Source organism: Harpia harpyja, chromosome 6 (genome assembly GCF_026419915.1).
Source record: "Harpia harpyja isolate bHarHar1 chromosome 6, bHarHar1 primary haplotype, whole genome shotgun sequence".
In the NCBI taxonomy this organism is placed as follows: domain Eukaryota; kingdom Metazoa; phylum Chordata; class Aves; order Accipitriformes; family Accipitridae; genus Harpia; species Harpia harpyja.
Window position 1 is genome coordinate 54,063,333 of NC_068945.1, and position 18,987 is coordinate 54,082,319.

Below are 18,987 nucleotides of genomic sequence, written 5' to 3' on the forward strand. Positions count from 1 at the left end.
GAAAGTGTTTTCTTCCAAAACACTCTTTCTACAAGCTTGAAGAGTTCATAGACTAACTGCACCATCCAGTAAGGAATTTAGTGACTACTAAAAATCTGGCCTCTTCCACAACAGCCATACAATTCTTATGCCCATAAGGCACAGGCAACAAGACCCACAGGGGAAGCAGAAAATGTCCTTGGCTCTACTCGAAGAATCAGCTATGGCATGGAGACTCTATTCAACCTCTGCAGGTAGTACAGCCAAAGATGTGCTAATTCCCACCTCTACACCTACCCTGAGGCTATTAGTTTGCATTGCACACCATGTATGCACATGTTACCATGATTGGTTCCATCATATCACTCAACAAATATTAGTGTTATTCTTGATAGTTACTTTTTCCACTACAAATAAACAGCTAAATATTACATATTGGAATTAAAAATGTGTAGATAATTACTGTAAATCCTTCTTCAGCTTATGTTGCAAAATGGATCCTCACAATTTTCCACTGTGTTTACAGCACTAAGCACAAACTGAGAATTTCACAATACCACAAGTTGTCAAAGCAGCCTCTGTAGGCAGCACAGATGCATGGAGCTTGCCCAACCTTTAGATCCAGTGAAGAGAAGGTCATCAGTTGCATCAACACAAAGCACAGCCTTGGTATGTCCTTCAGCTGTATAGATACACTGAAGCGGGGATGATCGGATACATTTTGAAGCAGGGAATGGGTTAATTATCCCCCTAAAAGAAAGAAGAGAATGTGAGTTGGACATAGTAATAGACACAGATAAAATTAATTTACTTAAATGTAAGGAAAAAGGTTAATCTAATTTTCTTACATGTGAGGGCAGAACAGCTGAATGCCTTTCATAAACTATGTAAGGATTTTTACTATTTAGCTTCAACAAGTGTCAACTCTGGACTATCAGTTAAAGGAAATCACATATAAAACCAAACAAATGAAAAAAGGACAAGATGCTGAATGTTGTGCACATGGGAAAGTCTGTGTAATGCTGAAGGAACCAGGATGCTTAAAGCTCCTGAATGCCTAGGACCAACCTTAAGACTGCAAATTGCATAAAAGACATCTTAATCTAAGTATCACATCTGAAAAATGGAGTAGATGTAATGTACACTGCCAATTCCAAACTCAGCAGGCATTTCACATCAACTGCCTTCTACAGGCAGGCTTGGAGAACTGCTGCTAATTTGTGTGCCTGAGGAAGGTTCCTACTGCACCCCGTACCCAATGCCACACTTGTACTCAAATAGCTAAAAGGGAGTATGGTTGGAGTACAGATATGCCAGAGGAATCTTCCTGGGGATTTGTAGCTAGTTCTGTGGTGGTACCAAAAGACTGCAACTCACCCTGGGAAAAAAAAAAAAAAATTAAAAAAAAATCACAGTTCATTACCAAATAAAAATTATTTAGCAGTCTAAAAGCCCATGCATACAACTGCACACACACATGGACCCCATTGATTTCTGTGGTGTAGAAAAGCCTCAAGGTAATGCCCACAAACATGAAACACAATGCTGTGACCTGACCAGCTTGCAGGTAAGACTCACTGTCATGCTCTTCCTGGTATTACACACATAACTATGAGAAAAAGGAACTAAGCCAAATGTAAAAATTCCATAATATGACCCAGAAGCTTGCTACAGGAAGGAAAAAGTCCTTCCTGATGTTATCAAACTTTGCTACAATTAGCTTGTTTACTTAGTACAGTCCTAGAAATTACTATTTTATACACTTTTACTGCTCAGGACATCTTCATTCATATAATTCAGTACTCCTTCACAACCCTTTTATAGATTTTACTAATATGATTGATATTGCCTTAAATTGTTTGACATTAACTTCGTCATTTTGGAAAGGCATTCACCTTTCTGTCTGCACCTTCTTATGTTTTCAAGAATACAGGAACAATTTACTTTATTATTTTTAATTTAGGTCTCCATGCTTTTGTTTTCTAACATCACACAAAACTAATATGGTTTTCTCTGTAGTACTCCCCAGTGGATCATGCTGCCTCTAAACTGAGTTATTCCTACTGTTGTTCTCACCCACTCGTTCCCCTGACAAGCCATGTAAAATACTTGTCCCAGAGCTATTTACCTACCTATGTGCAGTGCTCTGAAATCTACAGACAAAAAAATGCTACAACTGCTACAATGACCAAACAAAGCCACCATCATAGTATTATTAGCCCTTTGACTACCCTTCTCTTGATAAACTAATTTTTCACTGAGTACCAAAATCCTAAGTCACAGCTCAGGAACATGAGTGGGGACATTTCTTTCATCTCTTAAGCCATTGTGTGTTCTGTGAGAAAGATATAATAAAAAACCTACTCATTTTTATTTACACTGGGATTTAATTTTTAGTGACCAAAGCATACAACTGAACAAGAAAAACAAAGAGATAAGCATATAAAACCTAAGAAAATGTCTGCTCCTCTTTTTTTAAAGAGAACAGAGAGAGAAAGAATACGTCTAAAGAAAGGTTTATACCATATTTCATTTAAAAAGAAAAAACCTGACATGCTCAACAACGATAAAGAACACCCTAAAAAAGGGGAGGGGGAGACATGCTTGACCAAAATTTCAGATTTTTATGCTTCTGGCAAAGGCAAAAGAGATACAGTACACAAGTATCGGGAAAATTCATGCAGCAAAATGAAATTTCCGAAGAACTGGAATAACTTCAGTGAGAGATGCCAAGAAAACAGAAAAGAGAAAGAGAGAGTACCTGTGTACCTCCGACAGAGAGGAATCACTTTCATCAGACCTACAATCAACAGTGGTGGAATTGTGAGGAGAAAGAATATAGGTATCAGCAAAGTAAAGCCTCCATATGAGAAGAACAAACAACAGCATGGCCAATTCAGAAAAGCAATGCAAATCCACATACAGTATGCAGCATTGCTCAGGGTATACCTTAAACCCGTGATAACATGGCGCTAGGGGAGGAAGCAGAAAACAGCACTCTCAGCAGTAAAGTTACACTGCTAGACTGTCACAGTCAAAGAAGCCGAGTAACACCAGCTGAGCCATTTATTTCCCCAACATTTTCTTATAGAAGTAAAGGCAACAAAGTAAAAGGAGATGATGGATGTATAATTTAACCTCCATAACATAGTGCTTGTTGAAAATATCAAAAGGAAAAAAGTTTCTGACCATCAATGCCTGTTAAGTGTAGAAGAAACATGTAAAATGTTAAGCATAAAAATATAAATATTAAGCTTATTGATACCCCACTGAAATAAGAACAGCAATTTGCAAACGATCCTAAGTTCAAAATCCTTCACCTCTCACTTTCAAAAATGTTTAAAAATAAAAACCAAGAACACACACAAGAAAAATCCCCCCCAGACATGAACATTTGCAGTATGTCTTAAGATGTCCTTCATTTTTAACTCAAACCAAACAGATTCAGCAGTTCCAATTTGACTTCAAAGTCAGTCCAGAGAAAATGAAAAGGATTAGGTGGGAGTTAGCAATAAGATAAAGATAACACAGCTAAGATAAAGAAGTTACAAGCACAGTTAAACTACTGAAAGCCTTGCAAGCTACTGCTTGGTATGTGGTGACTCTAGACCACTGAAAAAAACCAAAGTTTTAGAAAAAACATTAGTGTAAACAGACAAGAGCAATTTCTTGCCTTGCTACAGTCAGAACTAAACTTTATTCTAAGTTTGAATTGCAGTTCATAAGCGCTGCATGGCACTAGTACCGGTACTGAAACCCGCAAAGATTTTGCTCAAGTCAACTCCACTGTGATTTGGTGTAAGGCTCCTAACAGATGCCTAACATGCGAGGAAACTGAGCTCTACTTCTCCTAAACAAGGTATGAGTATCGTCTGCTTCTCCAGATCACCTACTAAAGTCAGTCTGTTCAATAATTTCAATAATCCCTAAACAACTCTGTTCTAGCCATTTCAATATCCCATCCTCCAGGGTGCCGATGTGACAGCACTCTAAGAGTAACCGAATAACTGTCAAAAGCACTATTTCCTAAATTGTCAGCTAAATCCTACTTTCAAGTGTAAACGCACACACAAATAAACATACATCTAAGAATTCTACTGTTCTTTTCTACTTTGGGTTTAAAACTACAAATACCAGACATAACCTAGAAAACAGGAAACAAGGTTCAGCAGGAAATTGCTTTTCTTGAATTTTTACAATGGTTCCATGGAAGTTTAAAATATTTTGTTTCAAAACTACACAAAAACCACAAGAAATGTCTCCTCTTGTCTTGCAGGAGAAGGGCAAAATATCTAACAGATAGTACTACACTGATAACTTGAGTGCACTTTGCAATTCCCTGGTTGGGGGCTGAGGCTTCCCTCTGTGACTTACTTATCCTGCTGAACTGATGTGTTTCCCTGAGAAACAGTAAGACGACTAAAAACATTCATTTCATTACGGGGCCGGCTTGGTGGGGAAGTAGGAGGTGACAGACTAGCCTCTGGGGCTCCAGAATCTGAGCTACAAGAAAAAAAGAACATCTTCTTTAACAGGTTATGAATGGTTAGAGAAGTTAAACGCAACATGCCTCAAATGTTAGATGCTCTCTTCTTAAGCGAATAAACAAAATTATAATGCTAGCTACAGGTATTTTCCAGAGAAGGCAATAAATTTAAGACTACAAACTGCTGCAGAGTGCAAGGTAGCACAATGTTCAAAGTTTATGTGCTAATAGTGAAAGCTCCAGGCAGAAAACACACATAAATAAAACGAAGAAATTCTTGTAAAATTGCAGTTTCTTAGAGAAATTGATGACTTCCATAAAAAAAACAAACAAACAAAAAAACACAAACCACCAAAAAACTCATTTGAAAACGCTCCAAAGGACATTTTCTCAGGGCTCTGCTCCTGAGTTATTTTGTACAGAAAAATACTCTGGAAAAAAACCCCCATACACAGAAGTTGAGCAGTGAATAATTTCACTGCCAACAATAAAAAGTGTCCTAGAATTAAAGAAATAGAAAAACACAGATTTATTTGTCAAGAAAATATACCCAAGGTTTAAATTATGTCAGAGAAAATAAATTTAAAAGAATCTTACAGTTTTTGTTCTTTTGCCTTTGTCTTTTCCATTGTTTTCTCATAGGCTTTTCTTTTCGCTAAAGGTGAAGGCTCAGGTATCTTCTTCTCTGACAGAGATGGCTGTCTAGAACTAAAGCAAGACCAATCATTACCTTACTTTAAGGCACTTTACAAACTTGCTTTTCTTACATTAGCTGTCATTCTCCCACTCAGATTTCAAATTTCAGAATGTGCTTAATCTAGTATTGTCTCTCTTGAATCTACGGACTCAAAATTTGTTCTCACATTTTTATATTAAAATACACCGAGTTTATTAACTTTCACAGTTCATCATCATATAAAGAGCCAGATACTGAATATGCAAAGGAGATCTACTAATTCAATAATAAAAGAGACTGACTAAAAGAAACACAGTGGAGTATACATCTCAAATTAAGACCACAGAGAAGATGGAAGGTCTGAGATCTAAAATTTCAGATTCCACAACTTTCATCTACAATAGACCACTTACAGACATGAAGAACAGAGAAACCATGATGACTCTTACATATGAATTAAACTTTGCATTAACATATTCATGTTTCAATATCGAATTCAAAATTAGGAAGTGAGAAGAAGTATTTCCCACTGACAGCCTGGCCATTATAACATTACTTCTCTTTGTCCCCCTTTCCCTTCTGCCTTGCTTTCCATCCCTCCTTTGTCTCTCTAGTTCTTCCTCTGAAATAATTCCAGTTCACAGTCACTGTGGTCTTTCTCCCAACCTTTTACTCCCCATTAAAAATAGCAATAAGATCAAGAGTGCAATATTAATGCTGACACCCGAATATCATCATTTCACCACAGTCAGATAAAAAAAGAAAGGAATCTGGATGGTGTCCACTTCTCTGAACTCCTGTTTCTCATTAGCTGGGCAATCAGAAAAGCAATATTTGCTTTCGTTTATCCTTTTTTAAAAGTTGTTTCTATGAATATAAGGACCAGAAATGCTCACTAAAAGAGAGAAAGCAGATTCTGAAAATGCTTTTGTACCACACAACTTTATTAAGTAAAGTTCAGTTGGCAGGCCACCTGCCTGACAAGAGTTACTAGCATCTGGTCTCAGAGCTCTACAGGATCTGGATCTGCATAACTGCAACTTCTCTACATGAGGAAAGCTGTACCAGTTTCCCTTGAGAAGAAGTCTGTGCTATATAAAATCCACCTTGGGATTGGCATGCAGAATAACATGATTTAACAAGGACAGCACAACAAAGAACAGCTACTTGACTCAAGTAGCTGAGACCGACTGTCTCAAGTGACCATCTGCACACTGAACACAAGCCCTAATTGGAAGGTGAAGGTCCTGCCTGTAGGACCTAGTGCCAAGAGTTGCATGCAGACCCTAGAGCTCCCCCCAGGGTCTTCAAGAGACACAAAAAGGAGGACAAGTGATAACTTGTCTGGTTTTGCACAAAAGCCTAGCAGTTAAAGTACATAAAAAAGAAGGGGAAAAGGTGGGTTCAACTCCCTCCTCAAGGCCAGAGCACACATTTCTCTGCAAGGCTCCCTTACCTCTACAAAGCACATAAAAAGAGGTGGAATAGGACACACTCCCTCCCTCTCTATGCTGGACCAGTATGCATTTAGGAATGCAAAAGTCCTGGGGTCACAAGGCACGTCCTATGATCAGCCTGATAGCTAGATCTTTCAGCAAGGATGATGAATGGCTTAGTCTCCACTGCCATGGTTGCCTATGTGTCTACTGTGCAGCTACTAGATTAAGTAAACCACACCAGAAACTGGAACCCAAGCTCCTCTGCCTCACACCAGTGTCCTACATATGCAGACATGGAGCCAGCTCCCTCTTGCTCACTCTCTACCTGCACCAAAGACCTCCATCTTTGACTCCAGTGTACACCTTCTTCTGAAGATGTGCAAGAGTGTGATCATATTATGAATTTTTTGAAAGCCTGGAAATGCAGGTATTATAAGAATGCAGCAGTCTTGCTGCAATGAAATTCCTAAGCATAGATGTAAAAGACAGGTGCATGATGTCAATGACTTGAATGAAAAGGAGCAAGACACACACCTAATTACAGGTTTCCAGCACCCTTTTAGATTTCCCAGGATATCAGACATCTGAACAGAGCTGGCACAAAACTTACAAGAGACCACTCTACTCTGAAGAGGCTGCTGTAGATGAGCTGAGCATATCAAAGGACAACAGCACTAGCCATCTTTGTAAACAGAATTCCAACCAAAATAACTCTTGCCCACGTGCATTTAGGTGCCTCTCTGAATCACCACAGATCTGAGAAAACTGAGGGGTTTCCAGAGTGGCACAGTTTGTACATATGCAGACGCCTAGATTTGCACCTAAGCATATATTTCTGTCACTTCGAGAATGCGTATTTTGGATCACTGTTAACTGCTTCTACATCCCTAACTGTCACTTAAGTAAGTGGCACAAAGGAGATAATGTTTATTGCAGACAAGACCACAGTCTGTTCCAGAAGAAAGTATTTTATTACAAGAGATATGATGGCACCACAGGCCCACATAGGAAGGCCAGATGGCTCACACAGACAACCTTTCTTCAACAATGACCAGTGACCAGCAAAAACAGCAATACCATATAAAGTATACTGAGTTCTAGTTTTGAAAAAGCATCTCAATTACAGTGAAGAAGTCACTGCAGACTGATTGTGGGAATTTTTGATCACTTATCTGCTAAAACGTGATCAGTAACAACCCAAAATATATGTGAGGCCTACTGCCGATTGAATTGTTTTACTGACAACGCATAACTCTAATGTTCACAGAATGCAGTTTTTGGAAAATCCTGTTTTGCCTCGTTGCTGGCTCACTTTCACAAACGGATACATTCTAGAAGATGGAGTGAGGCAAAAGTTAGTATTACCTGAGTCTTGGATGCCAGGTCATAACACTTGACGTTTTAAATCTTGAAGCTTCAAAAGTCTCTAGTGATCTCACACTAACTGCTGAAACAAGTGGGTTTCTTCACCTATCCTCACCCTCAAGAGCATTCTTTCCAAGCAGATTCTACTTGTAAAATGCACTGAAGCCATCAGCATGGGTTAATAATTGCTGTCAGCAGTGTTTTACTGTTCATGATTGCCACCTCAAGCACATGCTAGAAATACATAGTAAAAATAATACAAATTGCAAATGTACATTAGATGAAGACTGCTGTAAAAATATTATGCAAATAGGACAGATGGATAGTGAAAGATGCTTAATTCCAGAATCTGTAACAGGAAGATAGCTATGGGACACAGTTTTTCCATATCACTGAATGCAGCAAGCGCATTCAGTTTACGTATGAGTTTGTGCAACATAGGAGCTAGTACCTAAAAGCCAAGAAAAGGGTCTCTAGCAGTGAATGGCTAATAACCAACAGTGATATTGGTAAATATAAAAAGAACAGCAAGAGCAAGTAAAAAAAGGAGTGCATGTGAGAGACACCTGCTGGCCCCAAAGTAAAAAGACAAAAATAATATTTTTAGTTCTATTTGGCATCAAGTAATATTTTTAATTAGTAAAACTGTTCTGCAGGTAAGTGCAACCTGCAAATAGAAAGAATTTTTGAGGATTCGTAATATCCAACATGTTTCTTTCAACTTTACACTTGCATGCTCTATTATTGTACAGGCTTCATTTTAAGTATGATCCACACAAGATGACTCATAGAAAGATTTTACCTAATAGTGAGGACCATTTACAGATACTATTGCTACATTATATAAAGTCTTGGGGTTGGGGTTTTGTTTGGGTTTTTTTAATCTCTCTGCTGTTCTAAGTAGATTCTCACTACCTCCCTAGAATGTGCATTTCCCATAGCACTAAGACAGCAAAGTATCCAAGGTACTAGATGGATTTTTCCCACTACCTAGAAACAAGGCTACAATAATTTTACTATGACACAGCAACTTAACAGAACTTATATCTTCCATAAGAAACACGTTACTTACAACTATGCATTTATACTTTCTAGACTGGTGATGGTAGAAAAGGAGGAGGAGCTTTGTCAGTATTATTTAGTAAGCTTCAAGTATATCAACCTCCTTTGTAAAGTTAAAATAATAGATTACAAGAAATTGGCAACATGCATTTTTTAAAAGCAAAGGATAATTAGTACAGCATGGCCAAACTTACATGCTGCCTATCTTAGAAGGTAAGCCAGATGGTGGGGGAATAAACTCTCTGTCCCTAGCAGAAGTATCATTTGTGTCAGCAGCCATCCCACTTTCTTGGGTTTCTGCAACTGATGCAAGAGGACCAGCCAAAGTAGAGTCTGCAGCACTAATGTCAGAGACTAAATCACTGCTGTCTGCATATAGCAATTCCATCTGAGTAGTGGTCCTCCGGCGGGCCTGGAGACAAATAAAAACCAAGTTGCGACTTAAACATTTCATGGTATGTGTCAATAGTGCTACATTTAAGCTTATCATTAGCTCATAATTAGCATCCACTTCACTTAGCAACTACCTTTGGAAACTAAATCAGGGAGCTCATCTCTACTCTTTGGCAATGTTTCAGAGGAGGCAAGTCAAATTCAACAGCATGAGACACTGATTTGGCAACTGGTTTCCAATGATATCCTTTCAACCAACTACAAGGCCCTGTCAGTACTACAGGAGTACAATATTAGTCTCCTAAGGTTTATCCAGATGAAATGTTATAAAGCAGAGAGGAATAAAGCAAAGTGTGAATTCTTACACTGATGCTCCTTCTGATACAAAAGCTCTGCTTCTTTCTTAGTTTATGTCACTTAAAGTAGTTTAGGCCAACATGAATTAAGATTTGTTCAGCATTTCAACAATTTGAAAACAACACAAAACCTCACAAAGGAGCCGAGCTTTGTGCAACATAGTCATTCTTAAAAAAGTGATCATACATGTTAGCTGTAATGATGCTGTGAAATTAAGCTCTATTCCTCAGGGAAAGAAAGGCCACTGGGGAAGACAAAGGTCCAGTCTGAACAGAGCCATTACAAAAATGACACTTATTTTATGCCAACATTTTCAGACCAAACTCACTCAGTTTACCTGCCCAAAGAGCTGCACACCAATGAATGCAACCAATAATGCAACAGCCAACCTAGGTATATTCCTCCAAAGCCAACTGCAGTTAGAAGAGTGGAGGCTAAGCTTCTATTTACTGTGCAAACTTGGTTTATGCTCCTGTGAGCACAGAAGCAAAATCACAATCAGTGTGCATGTTTCCGGTTCCCACTGCCATTAATATTAAACTGCAGCCAGCCTAGATATATTCCTCCAATGCCAACTGTAATTAAGAGCCTGGAGGTCAAACTTCTGTTTCTTTTACAAACTTCCTTTACATTTCTATGACCACAGAAGAAAATCACAAACAATAAGCACGTTCTCAGTTCCCGCTGGCATTAACATTAAACTGCAGCCTAACTAATACTAAACCACAAATCTACTCCAGTTTGGAGTGCTAGTAATTGGAAGAACATATCTCATTCTGAAACAGTAAAAATTCAACCACAAAATATTGAAAAAGTACATTTTTATCATTGCTTCTCAGAGAGGAATATCACACAAAAGCATATTACATACAAATCACATGAACGGTACATCAGTTCACCTTTTGCATATGTTCATTCATTAACATCTCTAGTGCAAAGCAAGAGCATTCCCCAGAAGGTGCTGTTGAAGTGTGAATTATTATCATCAGCATTGTACAGCCTACCTTGCTTTTGGGTTTGACTTCACCACAAAGCTTCAAAAGATCTGAAGATAATGAACTAAAAGAAAAATTGCACCACAGTTAGAAAGAAAATAGCCATACTTTTGTAGAATGTGTATTCTTATTTGATTCTTCTTCCTACTGAAATAGTGAACAAAGTAGAACAAAACAATGTCAGAGATATCTTCTAATGGATACATGATGTGTTACAGAAAGAGGAAGTGACAGTAATTTTTCTAGAGCCAAATCCAGTTACCTGTTAACAAAGATTGCTCACCTTCCTTCTGTCCCAGGACTATGCAATGGGGCATCCTCATCAGTACTATCTTCCAAATTTTCTAGAAAATTTCCAAAAGAATAATGTTAGTCTGTCTACAACAGGATGTGCAGGTTTTAAGTGCTACACAAAACAGCTCAGACAATGTTGAACGTAGATGAACAGCATACGAAAGGCAGGGGTTTTCAAAGTACCTTAACTATTTGCTAGCCAGTCCCCATTGAATTTTCCTGGTATCTAAACTGAATTTTTTCATACAATCTAAATAAATCATACACCTAGGCCTATTGTGCCAAATGTGGTCTTCTATTGTAGCAGAGCAACAGGGATGACAGAAAACCAGAAATAAATTCTAGAAGGAAATCTAGAAGAAAGAAGATAAAGTAAAGGAAATTAACTGCAAGACATGGAAGAGACAGGATGTAAATCAATGGACAGTAAGGATGTCTCTTCCTCCTCTTTTTATGTAATCTTCTTGCTCTAAGACAGAATCAGCCTGGTTATAATGAAAAAAAAAAATTTATTTTTAAGTAGCTAGCAAGCTGAGTCTCAGCCTCAGCTTGTACAGAATGGCACCATTTGGGCTGACAAGAAGCAAGCACTTTATTAGTATATAAGCATTTAGGTTTCAAAACAGGATGATGCCACGATTTAATACTATAGAACTGCTTCCTAAAAAGAGATTATTGTATTGAAGCTAATTGTAAAATGAAGCTGTTCAGTAGAAATGTTCCTGAAGTAAAATGGGTACACAAACCTGTCCACAAAAGACAAAACCAGCATGCGTGCCACGCACTTACACTGTCAAACATCAGATTAACATGTCTGCATGCAAACAGTGCAAAACATTAAGCTGAGACAACCAGTTGAGGGCATATGTACAATCAATTCCAAATTCTTGGGAAACCAAATCCTCTAACTTGCAGATTATTCTAATAATTCATTTTAAGCATAGTTTAAGGACATAGTTAATACATTCCTGCAAGCGAAGTCCCTTATTTTTTAACATACTCATGAAATTTTAAGGGTTAAATAATCTTCTAATGACATTCCATTACATCTCTTCTTTAATATTACAGATTCTTTAAGTTTGTTTATTTAATTTCTGCCAGAAACCAGATACCATTTGTAATGCAAAGAACCAATATATCTGGTACCCGTATTAAAATAGGTTTGTCCATGTATATGTTTTAAGTGCAAGTTCATGCTTTGGAGAATGGATGGAAAGATATATAGTCTCCAGTTTAATTCTGAGAAGGAATGAAGAAAAGGAAAATGCTGCCTTCATTTGTATGCTACATCTAAAAATGTTTCCTGAACAAGTCAAAACCGTATATCAATCTAGCACCAACACCAACAATGCACTTCAGAGGTACTCAACTGCTGCATTAGTTTTAACAACGTAACCTTTATAATATTGTTGTATCTCTGATAATTAAGAAAGCAGGGTCACAGGAATAGCACTCTGAACTTTCTTTTTTGTTCCATCCCGGATTTGAGCCCACATTAAACCTTTCCTATACATATTATTATTTTATGTCTTCTGCAGAAGAGACAATCTAGAGTACTGCTCCTTCTAGCAAGGCACAAAAGCAGCATCAATAAAATAAATGCATTTTTTTTAAATATAGGTTTCATATTAGGGTGATGTTACTTCAACCCCTTCTCAAATAACCTGTGAACAGCTTTTACAGGCAACAAAGTAGAAAGTGGAGGATAGCCACAAAAGATGGGATTTTATTTGTAAGCTCACATTCATGTGAGCTGACATGTATTGATATTTTTCTTCGGTTTGTCTACAATTCAGTACAAGAAGACTGCACAAAGCCCCCAGATAGAAAGCAGCACACAGAATCAATGAAAAGAAATGAGAAGAGGCAGAAGAGCAAGATTCTGCAAGATGTCCTGAGCAAGAAGAGTTGAAAGGAACAATAAAGTTAGTAAAGGCAGTACAGCTTGCGAGGAGCAGCTGAGATGACTGCTAATAAACCAATGATTGAAGAACAGTGGAGGGCTTTTCTGATGACTTGTCTTCATCCTCATGCAGAGGCAACTGGACAGTACCAGGACAATGCAGTACACCAGCACAGTTCATCCAGAGGAAGCGACATTTGACCAGCCCTCTCAACATCTGCATATACATGGCTGTGAGTCACATCTATGAACGTCCAGATGTCACAGGTGGGAAGGAAAAGCAGCTCCTACAATTCTTTAGAAAGGAATCACTCCAGCAATGCTTCAGGACTCAACTTCATGATCATGTTAACTCTTCACAAGAGCAGATGGGATAGCGAATGGCAGATGGCTCATACAAGCAAGGCAGGTGTGCATTCAAAAACCCATTCTGAGGGTCAAAACCCGAGCCTGTGATGTGCTTTGCTGTAGACCGAACCCTTTTCTTAAGTCTACGCTTGAATGTAGGTGCACAACTACACTGGGGAATGCCCAAACTTAGTCAAGCTAAGTGTATTCAAATGGCTAAGAACTTTTGAAGATATCAGAGCTGAAAGTAGGCATCAAGGGAACGGTTCACAAGCACCCTGGAAGTGCAAGCCCTCTGCTTGAGATGGGGCTGGCTGGGTACTGCCACTGAGCTGTCAAGCAGCCTGATGAAATTGGTCTCAGGATCTGCTGCCACCCACACTTCCACCCCTGGGAATCATGTCAGGTTACCAGAGAGCCCCTGTACCAACAGTCCTTGCTAACCAGCTAGCAGTCCCAGCCTCAAAGCCTCACTACAGCAGTAGTAGTACTGTTCAACTACAACTACAACTGTACAACAGTAGTAGTACTGTACTACAGCTCTCCCTGCAGCTCAAAAGTTTTAGCCGCTAGTGATCTACAAAACACAGACTATCAACAGTTTGGATGTCAGTGTGGACTGAGGTTAGTACGGCATATTCAGCCAAGATACAACCGCAGTGAAGTTTCCTTCCTGTAAAATGTTAGCATAGTCCTGAGCAGCTTAGGTGTTTTAAAAGCCTCAGTTCATGCTTGCAAAGTGTTAAAAAAAGCTTCTTTAATGAGATATACTCTACAAAAACATTGACAATAGAGCTACTGTTTCAATGCCTTTAACAAGTGTCTTTTCACTGCTCCAGATGCTGTTAATAAGTAAAAGCCTGTCCAGAGCTAAAGAAAATGCAATGCTAACTTCCTGGCTGGAGAAACGTTGCTCTCACTCCAGGGGTGAGCACACACACATGCATGCACATTAAGGGTCTATTTTAGATACACTATGATATTAATAACAACTGAGGTTCCTGAATAAATACTGGCTGTATGCAGCAAGATGCCCTGACACAGATCTTCAGGTGTCACCTGTCAGGAAACTGGCAAAGTTCTCACCAGCTTACACTAGAAGACGATCTATACACCTTCAGGCAGTTTTGTGCTTTTGAAATGTTTCAGATGCCTATGCAAACTAGCATGGGACAGTATAATGGGATTAGAAGCAACACAAGACAATACAAGAAGAATTGTTACTGACATCAGGAATATTTTTTTCCAAGTTTCAAACATACCCAATTTTGTGACTGGGAACAAGGGAGGGGAGAAAATAAGTGTAATTTATTTGGGAATCATTTAAAAGCAACAACAACAACAGACTCATCTCCTCAAAATCAGTGAAGTCAGGACTAAACCCAGTTGAAAAAGTGATGTAAAATCTGCATGCTGTACAATATTTACATTATAAAATGAGCTACCTGTAAAAGGTTAAAAATTACCTGCATCTTAAGAATTAATTTTTTTTCCAGGCCTAAAGAGATAGCAGAATTTGTCACAACTACAGCAGTAGTACATCACAAAATAGCTTTATATAGTCTGAACATACTATAGGTTCGTAAGTAGCAAGTCATAAATTTGAAATACAGCTCTGCTTACTGTACTCACTTCTCATCTGACAAATCTAACTAACATGAGGGCTATGGGTGGTTTCAGACAGGAAGAAATGCTCTGTAAGCTCATGATAATGAGTACATTTACAGAATAGTTCATGCAAACTTCACACACTCACAAATTCTAAGATGCACCAGTTAGTGAACAGGAGTGAGTTAGTAACTCATGCAGCTGTACAGTACACAGAAAGCTAAACATACTTACCCAGCGACATGCTATCTAGGTCTGTATAAATAACAGCAACAAGGAAACAAAAGCAACACTCTAATCAAAACATATCCATTTATAAAAAGAAATAAAGCAAAAGTACCCAATTGTATTCTAAATTTTTCTTAATATCATCTCATGAGAAGTAGAATAGATGCCGTAACAGACATACGATGCCACTTTCAAAATCACTAACATATGATGATTGAACCGGAATGCTTATTTAGAATTTCACATTCAGAAGTTAAAAAGATACCAAATTGTAAATGCATAGACTTTTGTAAAAATAGCAAGCAGATTATTTAAATTTAAAAAGTCTCAATAATAAAAAAAACTTCTCTATTTCCTAAATATCACTGCCGAGGGGATATACTTAAAAATTACATACATGCACATCAATTGTGAAATAGAGTTTAAGACGTTAAAATACAGCATCTATTCAGAAAAGAAATAGCCTAGAATGCCCAGTACAGCATGCATGAAAGGCAAACATGACATGCAGCTGACTATTCAGAATACAAGATGACAAAATTACCTTGCAAAGCATGACCCAGCAAAGCATCAAGTTCAGGATTTAACTCGGCTTTTTCTTTTAGCATATGAAACAGCAGCTGGTTTTGAGTAGCACTAGTAATTTCTGTCTGCTTAAGGCGTCCCTCAAGAACTTTGATCTGAGCTTCTTTCTGAGCTGCTTGGAGACCCTAGGAGAGACAAAGAAAAAGAGGAGTTGTGATAAAGCACTTATCTTTTGTTACAAAATGAGAATTGCCAAAACTTTTTAAAAACTACGAACACAAACAATGTGTACATTGTAACCTTCCCCTCACATCCTAAGGATCAAGTGTCAGCTAAAGGGATTTTTTTGTTGGGGGGGGGGGGGGGGGTGTGTGTTTGGGTTTTGTTTGGGTTTTTTTGTTGTTTGGGTTTTTGTTAAGAGATTCATTAAGCATTCATTTAACTTGTGTTCCTCACTCTGCCTTGCAAATATGCATCTAGTGGCTAAGCTGGATGTGACTCCCAAGTACAATTCATAGATTCTTTGCATTTCTTTAAGAGTAGCAAGCATCTGAAAAATCAACACCTCCATTTTTCACAAGTACTTTTTTTTTATTATCTATGATACTCTACAACAAATAACAACAACAAACAAAAAACAAACAACCCAACCCAACCAAAACCAAGCCCTAGAACTGTAATCTTTCCTACAGTATCACTCAGTGAACTTTCAGCTTCTGCTGAAAGATCTCATGGTCCAACTTAAGAGAGAATCCATTCTAAGGGAATTTCCCTAGACCCATGAATTAGTGGGAATTTTTTAGTTGTAGAAAATGTAGCCAGTGAAATTTAGAGAGAATAGTTTCGAAACAGAAGAAACAGTAGGGAAAAACGAAGATGCAACACATCTTCTCAAAGACTTGTAGGATATCAGAGGACTTGGAGTGCTAGGACTTGAGAAAGTATAGTACCATGGACTTACACATTAGATTCTGATTTTATCATGAACTAAAACAACATATCAACACATTTTGTATGTGGAAACAAACAATAGACAGCAGGAATGACCAATTCTGCAAGAAAATACACCTTTTTTTAGAAACCTTCTGTTTTTCTACAGAAAATAATTACTTATCAGAAAGAGGAGAAAAACCTTCATGTAATGGAGCTTTTTATCATAAGGAGAAATTGTTAACAGGATAAGTCAGAGGCACTTTTCTCATATTAACTCTGTTGTAAGGAATCAGGTATCCATTCAACCCACGCAAGGGCTGAAAAAAAAATAAATAAATAAAAATCAAAAGACTGAAATTTGCAGAAGCCAATGTAATTGTGGAAATTTTCTTTTCTTTTTTCTTTTGTATGTTTTTTATTTAAAAAAAAAAAAAATTGACTACCTGCATGGTGATGAATCAAGAATGCAAAAAAGAACAGAGAATTGGTCAGTGGGACTGACTGAAAGCCCATTTCAATAGCCTTGAAATCTTTCATTTGATTCAATGACACTGAGTATGGCCTCCAAAGAAAGGCCAAAGAAAAGCAGCAGCAAGAGCATATGATACATGTGTGCGCAGGGTTATAAACTGCCAAATACTCATTTTGAAAATATTACTCCAAGGCTTTCAGAAAAAGTCCCTGTTGCTCTACTCAAAAGTAAAAGCCTGAGTAAAGTATGCCATGCATCAATAAATTTTTTAAAGGCTCATATTTTTAAGGAAGTGGCTGACCAGTCTTTAAATAAAGATCCTGAGCATTCTGTAGAAGCTTGTTGAAAAACACAGAAAGAGATTTATTTGATTATGAAAAGCTAGTGCTCTTATAGGAACAACATGAGGTAATTAGTAAAGTGAAGTAGGCTCTATTGGGAGTAGAAAAACAGGCAACAGGTTGAAGGGGACAACAAATGTCAAGGGCCTTCACCCCGAGAACCAGCGTGACTCAGTAATGTTGACCAGCTTTGCTTTGTCTAATGCACATTAGTCAGTCTAATTAGTCAGCACAGCTCAGCACAGCTCTGCTTCTGGTACATGGCATAGTCCTGGCACACATATATTTCACTTAATGCATTACCTTATTGATACCCATTGTGAGGAAGTGATCAAGCAAATATCGAGCTTCTGTCAAAGTGCAAGCATTAATCACTGCTGTTACATCCAAGGTCTCTCCTTCTTCCTATGTGTGCAACAATAAAAACAGTCAGATTTAAAAAAAAGCATTTTTCACAAATCATTACACTAATCATAGAAAACAGAAACAGTGAAGATGCTGCAGTATCACCCAGTTCATCTCTTTGGTACCTCTAAACCATGCCTGAAAGATCTCTTTTCCAAACTATACCTAAAACACCCCACAGTACAGACACTGCAGCCTTCCCAGTCTCTTCCAGTGCTTCAGTTTCTTTCCTATTAGAAAGCTCTTATCAAACTCCAAACTCAGACCCCTTCTTTTCACAAGCTAAGCTATTCACAGTGGATGCAGAAATAAATGCATTTCTTCTGCAGCCTTCATGCATTTGAAGGCTTCTCCCCCTAGGTCTCTTCCTCATTTTTCTTCCAATTATTCTCAGTCAGTATTAAGCACTCTGGTACCCTTAAGAATTAAGCCTCTTGTGTTCTCTATTTCTTTACCAGTAAAGTCCTGTAACCTTGCACCATGATGTCCAAGATTGAAGAAGCCCTGGTGTGAGTAAAATAGTAGAAACTGCTGGCAATATAACATGCATTAAAGCACAGATTAGCCCAAGGTGGGAGAGGGAGAACTCAAGAACTGCCATATAAAAATACTGGTACGTATTACAGTTCAGACTGCATGCTCCCATGTGCCAAGAGATCTAGGAGACTATGTGGTGGATTCTTCCTGCTAGATCGTGTAAGGTATGATGCGCATTATAAGAGTTTTCAGATTTGGATTTCACTGCTTTTGGTATTATTCAAATTTCTACATCAGTTGTAATAAACGATTTGTTTTTACTAAATTACTATTTGAAAATGACAACCCTAAACAAGCAACTTGGCCTGAAAAGGCTCTTTAGTTATAGAAAGTCACTGTTCCATAATTGAAAATATACTAAAATGCAATATAAAGAATTTACATAAATTCTCACATACAAAAATATTTAAATATATTTAAAGTATACAAAAACAATACAAGGGAGTGGAAGCATACCAACAGATGCAGGAAGATACAAGCTGCTAGCCTTCAGTCCCAAGAATTATATTAATTTAATGCCAGCAGAATAGAAAGCATCAGCTTTGACATTTAAATGCTTTGCAATCTTAACTTGCATTACACTGACATTAAAACTCAGATCTGAAAGTTCAGCTGTATAAACGCTCCTTATTTCAAACTTC

At 37.9% G+C, this 18,987-nt stretch overlaps 1 protein-coding gene across 9 annotated transcripts in view; it reads right to left on the minus strand.

Moving 5' to 3' along the window:
- KIF21A (kinesin family member 21A) overlaps positions 1 to 18,987 on the minus strand; it is a 93,189-nt gene that overhangs the window by 12,380 nt on the left and 61,822 nt on the right. For 2 of the 9 annotated variants that reach the window (XM_052789507.1, XM_052789510.1), the window contains 10 exons: positions 17,708 to 17,809; positions 15,678 to 15,843; positions 15,140 to 15,160; positions 11,036 to 11,096; positions 10,762 to 10,816; positions 9,202 to 9,419; positions 5,063 to 5,173; positions 4,354 to 4,482; positions 2,741 to 2,779; positions 593 to 729 (listed from right to left, as the gene is read on the minus strand). In XM_052789507.1, the coding sequence (XP_052645467.1) occupies positions 593 to 729; positions 2,741 to 2,779; positions 4,354 to 4,482; positions 5,063 to 5,173; positions 9,202 to 9,419; positions 10,762 to 10,816; positions 11,036 to 11,096; positions 15,140 to 15,160; positions 15,678 to 15,843; positions 17,708 to 17,809 (1,039 nt within the window). The remainder of the gene's footprint in view (positions 1 to 592; positions 730 to 2,740; positions 2,780 to 4,353; positions 4,483 to 5,062; positions 5,174 to 9,201; positions 9,420 to 10,761; positions 10,817 to 11,035; positions 11,097 to 15,139; positions 15,161 to 15,677; positions 15,844 to 17,707; positions 17,810 to 18,987) is intronic. The other 7 variants (XM_052789508.1, XM_052789511.1, XM_052789509.1 and 4 more) reach the window with 5 other exon arrangements.